The sequence below is a fragment of the Adiantum capillus-veneris genome, chromosome 7, assembly GCF_014529385.1.
Source record: "Adiantum capillus-veneris isolate H3 chromosome 7, ASM1452938v2, whole genome shotgun sequence".
NCBI classification, from domain to species: domain Eukaryota; kingdom Viridiplantae; phylum Streptophyta; class Polypodiopsida; order Polypodiales; family Pteridaceae; genus Adiantum; species Adiantum capillus-veneris.
The window spans coordinates 129,608,343-129,620,449 of NC_140937.1; the positions used below are offsets into that span (position 1 = coordinate 129,608,343).

At 44.8% G+C, this 12,107-nt stretch overlaps 1 protein-coding gene across 1 annotated transcript in view; it reads right to left on the bottom strand.

Moving 5' to 3' along the window:
- The window catches only part of LOC147454615 (uncharacterized), a 61,980-nt gene extending 50,630 nt beyond the window's left edge, over window positions 1-11,350 (bottom strand). The window contains exon 1 of the mRNA XM_086517382.1: window positions 10,922-11,350. Coding sequence (XP_086373508.1) covers window positions 10,922-11,243 — 322 coding nt within the window. The 5' untranslated portion in view covers window positions 11,244-11,350. The remainder of the gene's footprint in view (window positions 1-10,921) is intronic.
- Window positions 11,351-12,107: the final 757 nt, after the last annotated feature.

Here is a 12,107-nt window from a genome sequence, read left to right on the forward strand (position 1 = left end):
ACAAAACTCGGTTATATCAAAACATAAGTACATATAGCCTCACATTTAATTGTGACTAAAGGCATTTTTTTCCCACTAGGTTTTTCACTTTAGTCCTATCCAGGTATCCAAGACCTTCATTTTGTAATATACACCACATTTTATTTTTACTATTTTATTTTTTATATAAACACAGAAAAGCAGAACAACCACATCCCCAAACAACTACATGCTCATCAATTAGAAAATCAAAGGGGAACGGCCCAGAAAAAAATCAAAAAGGCTTCAAGTTTACAGATACACATGCAAGATGACACCCAAAGAACAAACAATACAAAGCTGCCAAGATAAAGACTTGCTACAACAACAAACCTCACTCAACCTATTCACGATACAACCACCAATCGGAGGGGGATAGCTATGGCTTCAACTACACTACATGTACAAGAAAAAAGTACCTCTACAACATACAAAGCATCTAGTAGAAGCAACTACAACAACAAAAGCTTTAACCAACCCAAAACATGAAGCACTCGTCAAGGCCACTACAGACATAGGGTCTTGTCGGAGACGACAAGAATTCAAAGGGGGAGAGTGTTGACAGGCAAATCTTTCAACAACGCTTCCACAAAGATTCCATGAAGATTCCTCAAAGATTCTCTAAAGATTCCATATGAAGATGCTGACGAAGTGATGAAGATGAAGATGGATGTTGTAAATGTGAAGATACAAGCTCATGGACATCATCGAATATCCCGTTATTATTATTTTGAGCCATTACGGCCACTTTTGTAATGGTTACAAAAACTTCATATTTTAAATCGGCAATTGTATTTTGGCCGCAGATGCTTGTTGATGAGCAAAGCCAGCTCACAGTGTTGTAATTAAGCTCTATAGAAGTATAGGGACAAATCAGGTCATTTTGGCCGGACATTAGGTTTTCTAAGGCTTAGTATATAAACCAAAACCTAAAGCGTTGTAAAGGGACTTCTAATAATCTTATCTTCTGTGTTGTCTGGGAGACTACGAGAGAGTGAGAGAGTGTGTGTGTGCTATAAGAGCTACGGTGGTCGGAATCGCAAACGGAGAGCAGCATCGTGTTGCCCACGAGGAGAGCTACGCGTGGATGCTTACCTCACGCGCGTTCGTCTGTGTTTTGGCAGATTCACCCGCGAGCTACTTTTGGAGTTTCGGTGAGTAAACGTGTCCGTTTTTGCATTTCAACATATCCACGCGATCAGAGCGAGAGCTACGCATTAGGCATGTTAGATTTTAGAAACAGTGACCTGTAAAATCCGACCAGACATACTACGCGTTTTCTACACGGAGGGTATTGGGTTAGGATTTGTGGTCAGAGACCTTAGGGATAGCAGCATTCCAGTGTGTGTAGCACTTCCCTTGAGTTTCGTGAAGTTTCGAGATCGTTTGATGGGCTTTTGACTTGCGGTAGCATCATAGGAGACTCCCACATTCACAGAACCGATGGCATGTAGATTTGATATCTCTGTAGGAAGTAGTCATTAGTCGGTCGAGTAGAGGTTGACACCCTTTGCTTGCTTCCACGCGCCTGCGGGTCGAGCTCCGTCCTCAGTTGACATTATATGTTAGGTGAGTTCTCGCTATACTGACGTCCGTCGCGGCGTATCCGCGAACACACATCTCTGCAAAGTGCCCCAAAAAGGCACAGCAAGAGCAGACTGAAGACAGGCCAGAGAGTTCTAGAGTAGCAAAGGAATGTGGCAAAAAAAAAAAAGCCAAATGAAAACAAAATTGGTACCACATTGCGTGGGGCTCGAACCGAATCAAATGAACGAAAGTACAAAACTTTGTTGCTCTTAGGGTAAAGTGAAAGTCAGGATGCATGTAGAGAGCACGTGTGGGCACAGATGCCTTGTCTTGTGACTGAGGAGATGCGCCAGAGGCTTGAGCTGCCTCTTCAGCTAGAGAAGCTACACACGGCTCTTAGGGCACTCCCACGTGGTAGCTGTCCAAGTTAGGATGGCTTGTTCTTGGAGTACTGGGACTTGCTTGGCTCAGATCTCTGTAGTGCTTTTCAGTGCATCCTGCACACAGGAGAGATGCCTAGCAGCATGAGTGAGGACCTCATCTACCTCATTCCCAAGGAGGGTGGCTCCTTGGATGAGATTTGATAGTGGCGCCCCATCATCATCCTCAACTCACCCTACAAAATTCTTGCCAAGGCTCTGAGTTTGAGGATTCAGCCACTTCTAGAGAGCATTATACATGGGACTCAGACGAGTTTTGTCAAGGAGCGTAGTATCCTTGACAACATCTTTACTTACAAGAATCACAAGATTTTTTTTTTGCTTGTTGCGGTCGCACGAACCCAAGTTCGCTTGGGCGTGTCAATTCCTAATCGTATTTTTGAACCATAGTTACAGGGGACGGGGGGGACGGGCCCTAGGGCCGGGGGACGGCCGTAACCGGGCCGGGAACGGAAGGGAACGCCGAGGGACGGACAGAAATCGGGCCGGACGGGCAGGTTGTAGGAGGGACGGACCGGGGACGGCCGCGGACGAACCGGGGTCAACGGGACGGCCGGGGTCGGACCGGGTCCATTCAAAAATTTGCCCGTTTTTGACCGTTTTTAACGGATCTGTGCAGCTCCAACTGCCACATTTTGGGAGCCTTGGCCCTTGGGAGGCTATAAAAGGCTCCCTTGGGCCTCTTAATACTCATAGTCTCAATGCTCATTCCATTTCCCTCAAGCTCAAGGCTCAAGCTACTCAAGTCTCAATCATCAATGCTTTCCTCTCTACTCAATGCTCATTGCTCAAGCTTGAAGCATGACCATTGACTACTCTACACTCTAGTCTCCACTCTCAAGTCTCTCCCTCTTCTACCCACTTTGAAGTTTGAACTTTAGAGCTCTCCTCTCCCTCTTCTACCCACTTTGAAGCTCTCCTCTACTCTCTCTCCACACAAGCTCTCCTCTAACTCTTCTAACTTCTAAGCTCTACTCTCTCGAGTCTCTCCACCATCATGTCTCAAGCCAACTCCACTTCTCAAAGCCGGTTCTTCTCGAAGGAGGCCCGCCGTGCAAACGTGGTCGTGGTGGGATGAAGTCGACTTTAGCTCGCGTGGCAAAGGTAGCGGTGCAAGACCATGGACGTGCAAGCTATGTCCATACAAGAGATCGGGTGGTTCAACAAAGTGCGAGCCCATCTTCTTCATGAACCCGGTCACGACGTGAAGTTTTGCCCTCATGTAGCTCCCGAGAAGAGGTTGGATCTTCTTGAGAAGCTCACAGTGTATGAGGTTGCGGAAGCGGCCAAGAGGGGCCGTTTTGTTGCCGTTGATCCCTCCGCCACGGCGACACCGCGAGAGCAAAGGGAAGCCAACCTTAACGACATCTCTCGAACCTTCAAGAGCCATGGATCTACACCGTCCTCTTCCGTTCCGCATCGCCAAACCACTCTCAACGAAAATTGGAATCCTAAATTGAAGGAAGAGGTGGATAGGTCGGTTGCCCGATTCTTCTTCCAAGACCACATTGCCTTCCATCCTTCGCGGTGAGTTTCCCTTGACATATGCACATTGCAATCTTCCATTTTGTATTCATAATGGGTTATAACTTCTCGACTCTCGACTCTCCATACTCACACAACATGCTCTATTTTGTGTGGATAGGTCTCCATACTTTCGAACCATGGTTACGAAAATAGGGGAATATGGCTCCTCTTATGTGCCACCTTCATCGGAGAGGCTTCGCACCACCCTCCTTGACAAAGAGAAGCTTGTCGTGGAGCAAGTGGCCCAAGCAACAAAGGATTTGTGGGAGACCAATGGCGTCTCTCTTCTTGTAGATGGATGGAGCGACACCCGCAAGCGGTCCATCCACGGGGTGGTGGCCTACTCTCGGGGGGAGATGTACTTTGTGGAGTCACATGATGCATCCGATAGTGGCAAGGCCGCCGAGATGCTTGCTGCGGAGTGGACAAGCACCATAGAGATCACCGGCCCGGAGAATGTCCTTTGTATGGTTGCAGATGGAGAGGCGTCAAATAGGGCAGCCGGAGCTATCATTGAGGGCATGTATCCCAGCATCCATGTCACATTTTGCATGGCGCATTGCCTCAATAACCTCCTCAAGGACATAGGGAACTTGTCATGGATTTCACCCACCATTGGTGACGCCTCTCGAATTCTCCTTTGTGCTCAACCATCAAAAAGTGCGCCATGAATTCTCAAAGAGGAGCCACTTGTCCTTGCTCAAATATTCAGAGACAAGATTTGCATTTAATTGGCTTATGCTAGGCCGCTTGTCTACATGTGGCGGAGCCTTAAGGGGCCTCTTTCTCAGTGAAGAGTTCCAAGCCATGCCGGAGTCTACATCAGTAATAGAATTGAAATGCCGAGAATGGGCCGACGACGCCGCTCGGTGGGAGGAGGTGAAGACTCTTGACGCCATGGTCAAGCCTATTCTACACCTACTTCGAGTGGTGGATGGCTTGCAGCCATGCATTGGCAAAGTCTACGAAGCCATGGATCGGATGATAGAGGAACTTGAGAAGCTTGTGCCTGACCCTGTTCAGTATGCGGAGATTCATGGCTTGTGAGTCGAGGTGGAATGGATACTACTCTCCACTTCATGCGGCAGCTTATGTGCTTGACCCTGAGTTTCAAGGAAGGCGTCAAGAGACCGACAAGGAGGTGAGCAAAGGATGGCGGCTTGCATTGGAGTGCCTTGAGCCTAGCAGTGACATTAGGCGCAAGATTAGAGACGAGCTACTCAACTACAGGCAAAAGAAGGGCTCCTATGGATGTGTAGATGCACAGCTTGATCGCAACAAGATTGGCTCGGTTTTGTGATGGGAGGAGATGGCCCACATTTGCAGCGCTTGGCTGTTCGTGTCCTTAGCCAAGCATGTACCACTAGTTGCTTGGAGCAACTATGGAGTGTGTACAGCCACATTGCCTCTAAGAAGAGGAATCGCCTTGGGGTTCAGAGGGCCAATGATTTGGTGTTTGTGAGCGCTAACTTACGCATGCTTGCCAAGAGCGTCACACACAAGGCAGATCCTTTCACTGAGTGGGAGATGACAAAAGAGAATCCATCTATGGCCGATACTCTTTTGGAGGAGCTAGAGGAGGATTTCGAGCCTCAATGCGAGCCTCCCGAGCCCTCATACGTCGCTGACGACCTCGACTACGACGACGATGTGGAGATTCAACAGGCGAGCACTTCTTGAGTTTGATGATCATTGATCACTCGACTCTCGAGTATACGACTCTACCTACTACAAAGCCCTTTGTACTTTTTGTTATCCTTGAGGCCTCAGGCTTGTCCTAAGTCCTTTAGGCTTTTTGACTCTTGAGCCCTTGTGGCATGCACTTCTCATTTTGTATCCATCAATCATCGATGTTTTATTAGCACATTTCAGCCTATATGACTCGTGTTCTTTGGTCTATTTAGTGTAAATTTATGGTCAAAGTGATGCTCTATGTGTGTGGCATGTGTGTAGGTCAAAAAATGCCAAAAAACTCCTTTTTTTTTTTGCCGTTCCGACCCCGTCCCCGTTTCTTGACTTTTGCCGTCCCGACCCCGTTCCCGACCCCGACCCGCCGTCCCATGTAACTATGTTTTGAACAGTGGCAAGAATCCCAGGAAAGAAGGGCTTGTCCAGCCTCCCCTTGTGTCTCTTTTCACTCATTGAGAGCGGAGCGTGTACTTAGCGGCGGCCGGCCAATCGACATGAGGTGGGAAAAAGCAACCTTGGTGTAAGCGCAAGGTCGCCAAGGGGTGCGCCCGCAGGAAAGAGCAGAACTCGGGTGAAGAGAAGATTCTCTAACACAGATTGCAAGCAAAAGAAGACCCTCAAGAAACTCAAGAACCTCAAGACTTGCAAGAACCTCAAGAACTCAAGAACCCCAAGAACCAAGACCCCCAAGTTCCTCGTGAACTTAAGAACCCAAGACCACAAGAACCCACGACTTCAGTGGATGGTCGTCACTCGAAGCGGAATGGATACTTCGCTTGGAAGTGATGAGCATGAGAGAGGCGAAGAAGATTTTTCCCCACCAGGAGGTTTTTCCGACCCTCCCCCTTCCCCATCTACGTCAAGGATTGCACTAACTCCTATGGAGGCTTTGGACCATATGTTTATGGAAAGGAAGTTAGAATGCGAAGCAAGAATGGCAAAAATGGATCGTAGACACACAGAAAGAAAAGCAGAAAGAAAGGCAGCCAAAGCAAGACAAGAATAGAGCGACCGACACATGAAAGAGTTGTTGCAACTCTTTTTTCTCAAGTGCAGACACACATGCAAGAGATTCGGGAAAAGGAGACTCTATCAGTCTCTTCTTCTCCAAAGCATGATATACATGATTTGCATGATGATAAGCATGATACACATGATTTGCATGACAATGATAAGCATGATGATTTGGATGATAATGATGAGCATGATGATTTGCATGATCAAGATATGATTTCTCACAAGCATGATGATTTGCATGATCAAGATGTGATTTCTCACAAGCATGATGAGTTGCATGAAGAAGATGTGATTGTTCACAAGAAGGATGATGTGTTAGTTGATACTTTCTCTTGTGAAGCTAACCTCATTGCACATTCGATCAATCACGAAGAATCGATCTTGGCTTTCGAGTCGAGGTCCAAAGAACCCCTTCAGGAAGAACCAATCTTGGCTCTCGAGCCTAGGTCCAAAGAACCTTCACAGGAAGTATTATGTGTTCGCATGATTGATACGCACGCATTGTTCGAGTATTTCATTCGTGATCGTTTCCTGTATTTGAATAACGTCTTTATGTGATCCCTTTTCCTAGGCATGACATATTGTACGTTGAGCACGTTTCAATCATGAATGAGCACGAATGTATGCGGATTGTTCGTGAAAAGCTGAAAAGTATGCATTCAAGGAAGTCACATTCCATGTCTCTCCCTTGGCATGACACATTTGTAGAAAGAGCACATGAAAGTATGAGCACCAAGCATGGGCATTTCCGTTGTGAATTGCCACAGTTGATTGCTTTAGATCAGAAAGACAAGATTCGATCTCATTGTTTGCATGTGTGTGGTGAACGGTTTGGCACTCCGTCTCTTTGTTCATCTACATTGCATGCACAGTCTTTGAGGAAGACAAGATTTTTCCACTCACTTTACATGAAATAGGTATGTTCATGGTTTTGTGTTGGAAATGGTTTCATGAATTTTCAGCCATGGAGATTCTTGAAGAAGAAAGAAGCATGACTCTAGACGCAGTTGAAGCATCGAAGAGCCACAAAAGACTTTGTCGCTTTCGACACGGCCCAAAGAAGCAAGCGTTGTAGACCTTTATGAAGTTCAAGTATCGCATGACCCACGCATCAGAGTGGGCCAGCGAAGAGTCCCTTCCAGGATTCCGGATGCTATTGGCGATCTCCCTCGACGCCATACAGTTCGGTACCAGTACCTCACTTTGAAAAGGAGGGGATGTCACGTGACACATCCAACCCTATGTGTCCGTGGACAAGCTACAGCATGATCAAGGTTCAGTCAATGCAGTCAGTCTAGATTAGAAGTGATCTGGCACTTTTGTGAGTCTATTCGTAGACCGTGCATGCCCAGTCACTTAGTGTAGATGCATATCCTCTGGTTGCACACAACATGATCATAAGCATTCCCATCAGAATCCTTCAGGGGAATTTTCCAGTGCATTTAGCCTATTTTACCTATTTTTGACATTTTTCACTTATTATTTTTAAGTGACTTTTGTTGAAAAGTAGGTAGGGCAAATTGAGTAAGTTTGTATATAAGCAAACCTAGACTAGCACTAAATGGCAGAAGAGGCAGCAAGAGCCCCACCGCTCAACAGGCAACTTCTCAAGCAAGACTCCCCAAGTGCTAGGCGATTCCCTCTTGCAAGCATCCTTGGCGTTTTTCAACAACCCCACACCAACATAGCCCTGGCGCTTTTACCCCAAAACGCACCAGCATTCCGTAGCGTTTTTACCAACAAAATGCGGCAGTTCTCCTAACGTTTTCAGCAGCCTGCAAACACCAGCGTTTTCAGCCTTGCCATCGCCAACAGCAGAAACCCCCATGCCTAGCGTTTTTTGTCATAGCAGATTCAACCCCTAAAGAGTAGCACATTCAGCCCCAAGAAGCCTAAGTTTTCAACCTAAGACCTGCAGATTTTCAACGTCAAAGACCTACAGAAACAACGTTTTTGGACTAGTCGCAGATTTCAGCCCATAGCGTTTTTGGAAAGCTACAATTCTTTCAAGAAGGGGGTATGTCACAAATTGATGGCGTGGCATGTCCAACTTATGGACCTTTACCGAGGGGCCTAGGTGCCATAAATAAGAAGCCAAGAGCATGCTAACGTGGCAATAATTGTATGAATTTCTGTCGGCTGCTTTTGGCAACGCTAGCTTTTGGGAGACGTGGCTTTTGAAGTTTAATGCTTTTGGGGCTCTGCTTTTAGCAACCCTTGTAAAAACCTTTATAAGTGACCCAAGAAGACTCACTTCTTAGAGCATCTAGACGCAGAGTCTAAGAGCGAGCACCCGCGGGCCGGTTATACTTTGCTCAAAGATTAATATAAAAAGAAATATCAAAAGGGGCACAAGTCTTTGGGGCCAATATCTCTTGGCACGGAACTACCTCGGGCCGTGTCTACTCTCTTTTGATTTGTGAAGTATTTTGAAGCGAATCTCTGCTATGTCGCGGTAAAATCTTCACTTGGGGTGTCCAAGTTTGTTAGAGAGGGAGAGCATCCGAAGCTTCTTGAGATCTCAAAATAGAGCTTAATCCAATCTTGTCTAAGTCGGGGGAGGTAAAGATAGTTATCAACAAATGTTTCTTTCCAACCAAGGGATTTTCCAAACTAAGACACTTTGACTTCAAAAATTTGCCTAACACTACTCGAAGTTGAGTACTATGAGACTCTCTTAGCTCTAAATCTTCATAAGAGTAGTTCTCAAGGATATACAAGAGTTTAAATAGGATCCTTATATTATACCTCTCAAATAATTTATAACAAAAAGAACATAACTCCATGGCTCTAGATAGGTAAATCAATCTCCGTTTAAAATACCTAATATGCAGAAACTCTTTGGTTAGAAGGGCCATCACTCTCAATTCTAGAGATTGAAGCCCTAGGGAGACCTTGTACTCTAGAAATAGTTGTTCTGCAAAACAACTAGATTGATTTCAGAGATAGAAGGTGGATTTGAACAAGAACCTTTAGGAATCCAAGTTCTTTTAGACTGACTTGAAAGGAGAACTAACTCAGGTTTGGGATGCCTTCGTCAAATCATAGGTTTCTTATGGTAAATTGTCTTATTTTTACGTAAAGAAGACTTTCCTTCCAAGTTGAAACCTTATAGGAAAACGGTATGTTGATTTACAAAACTCTTTAGGATTTCTAAAATTACCCTCTATGTACCAATAGAAAAACAACGGAAAGATTCAAAGCCATGTTTTGCTATTGCTGCATACAACGGTTTCACACTTTCACGTACGGTGCTCTTACTTTGAACTTTTCTCGCTTCTCTTTATGTGATCCTGAAAATGGACAAAGCTGTTTGAAAGGATAACTTGAGAGGTATGAACCAGACTTAAAGGAGGATCTACCATAAGATGTTTTTCCTTAAACCTCAAACGATTGAGGGCTTTTATGAAACAACTTGTGTAATGAATACTAACTAAGACATTCTTGAAAGAAGCCCAACAAATAGGACCATAGCTATGAATATGCAAATTCTTCAAATTAAACTTAGCTAAAAACTTAGATCTTTCTTGATACAAATTGTGTGTGTGTGTGTGTGTGTGTGTGTGTGTGTGTGAGAGAGAGAGAGAGAGAGAGAGAGAGAGAGAGAGAGAAGTTCCATAAGGTTCAAAAAAGAAATACAATTGACTAAAACGAATTATTCTACGCTATTAACTGTCAAAATGCATAGAAGTAACTAACCACAATGGCAATGTAGAAAACCACATGAATTAACATATTTTATTCATCACATGGCAAAGCCACCGACATCCCTTGCAAGAGCAAGCCACCAGCCTCAAACGTCCAGCTATGGACTTGATTGAAACAGAGAAATGCTCGTGTAAGCCCTCATGAGTAAAACCTTCTTAATCAAATACAAAAGCAGCCATCCATCGATAAATATTCTAAAGCCTTGCATAGCAAGGCAAGGACAGGAGCAAGGCTCAAAGTTAAAGGAATCAAATAAGCTAAGAAGGACAGTAATCTCCATTACCTTAACTTACAGAATTCCAAAAAATTCATATTCATTTCCAATTCTACTAACGAAAACAAGCTTGTAAAATCATCCTAACTTCAGCAAATTATAACATGTGTCAGTAAGTAAACACTTAATCAAAAAATTAACCCCATAACTACACTAATTTTATACGAAAAAGAAAAATAGATACATTTATCAAACAAGGCCGTCACTAACATGCAGACGGCGGCACTTCTTGGTGTGTGAGAAAGAGAGAGCTTTGAATGGTAGCGCAAATGTGTGTGTGTGTGTGTGTGAGAGAGAGAGAGAGAGAGAGATCTACGCAAGCTATTTTTATTTCGAAGCCTAAAGAATAGTTTTGAAAAACCTAAAAGAAAGCCTAAAAAATGTGTACAAAATTTGATAAGCACCGCTCCTATGTCACTACCTACAGAGCAGGCACTACCAACAAACAGATATAAAGGAAAATGGCCATTTTTTAACCAGGAGATGGGAGGGTATCCAAATGGCTGCAATCCTTCTACAACCAGCCTGTGCAAGCTCTGCCAAAATCTGCAGCTTACATCAGCAAGCCTGCGAGCGATTGTCCATGCATGTGCGCAGGGGGTGCGCAGGATGTCGTTCATTTGATTACGTTCAGGCGTGCTCTCTCTCTCTCTCTCTCTCTCTCTCTCTCTCTCTCTCTCTCTCTCTCTCTCTCTCATACACATAAAGCAAGAAAACGTACCAGGGAGGAACTCAAGCGAGTCTAGCCAAGCGTTGCAGCTGAGGTCGAGCTTGACGATAGAAGGCGCGTAGTTGAGGTAAGAGAGGGAGTGGCTATGGAGGGGGGGAAGGTGTTGGTGAAGGGAGAGTGAAGAGGGTTTCCAGAAGGCCTGGCATAAAATGAGGAGTTGGTGCAGAAGGGACGGCCATGGACGCTCCAACACGCGCTTCACCACCTCTTCTGCAAGATGGCGGGGTAAGCTCGCCAAATCCTCCGGATTGAAAGCAACTAGTTCTCTGCTCACTTTCTCCACGCACAGCTCCACCAGCGCCGCAGCCGTCATCAGGGACCTCGCCTGCGCCTACACGCCGCCTCTTGCGAGCAAAGGCTCGGCAGCCTGGGAAAATCTAGGCCTTTGGCGTCCCCTCCGTCTGAACCCGCCCTTAGACTAAGACTGAAGATCTTTCTAAAACGATTTCAAAGGTCGTGATGACACATACCTTCATCGACGGATTATCACGATTTTCAAGATCTTTGCCGTCGCCTTCGTTCTGCACCCGTTCGCTTTGTCTTCCCAGATTCTCACTATTAAACATTAAAACAGACTGGGTATATCCTACTTGCTTGGTGGGCCTTGCTATATAACATCTATAGAATGTCAAAGGACATATGCAAATTGACCTTTAGTATTTAGCACTGAAGGGAACAAGAGCATGACTAATTTGACAAGGACCGCATTGCGTGAAAAGGATATATATTTGGAAAATGCTATAATGTCTACTAGTATGTGACCCGTACATTGTTGCGGCCAAGAAGTAGTATCATTCAATTTTGTGTAAACCCGCCTCCCCCTTCTTATAAAGGATAACATGTGTAAGTATTCTTTATGCATCCAATTCAAGATAGTGAGAATCATATCTTAAATGCTTTATTATGTGCAATAATGCTTTGTGCATATTGACTTTGTGCAATAATGCTTTAAATCACATTGACTTTGTGCGACAATAAAAAGTGCATACAGAATTAAATGAACATAACAACTATAGAGCATAAATCTAAAAGACTACACATAAGAGAGAGAGAGAGAGAGAGTAGAATAAGAACATGGTTTTTTTAACTTTAGAGAGAGAGTGAGAGAGAAAAGGAGACTAAAAGAAAAACAACAATCCACTTCCATTACTGTAAGTAGTTGTTATAAGCATAACGT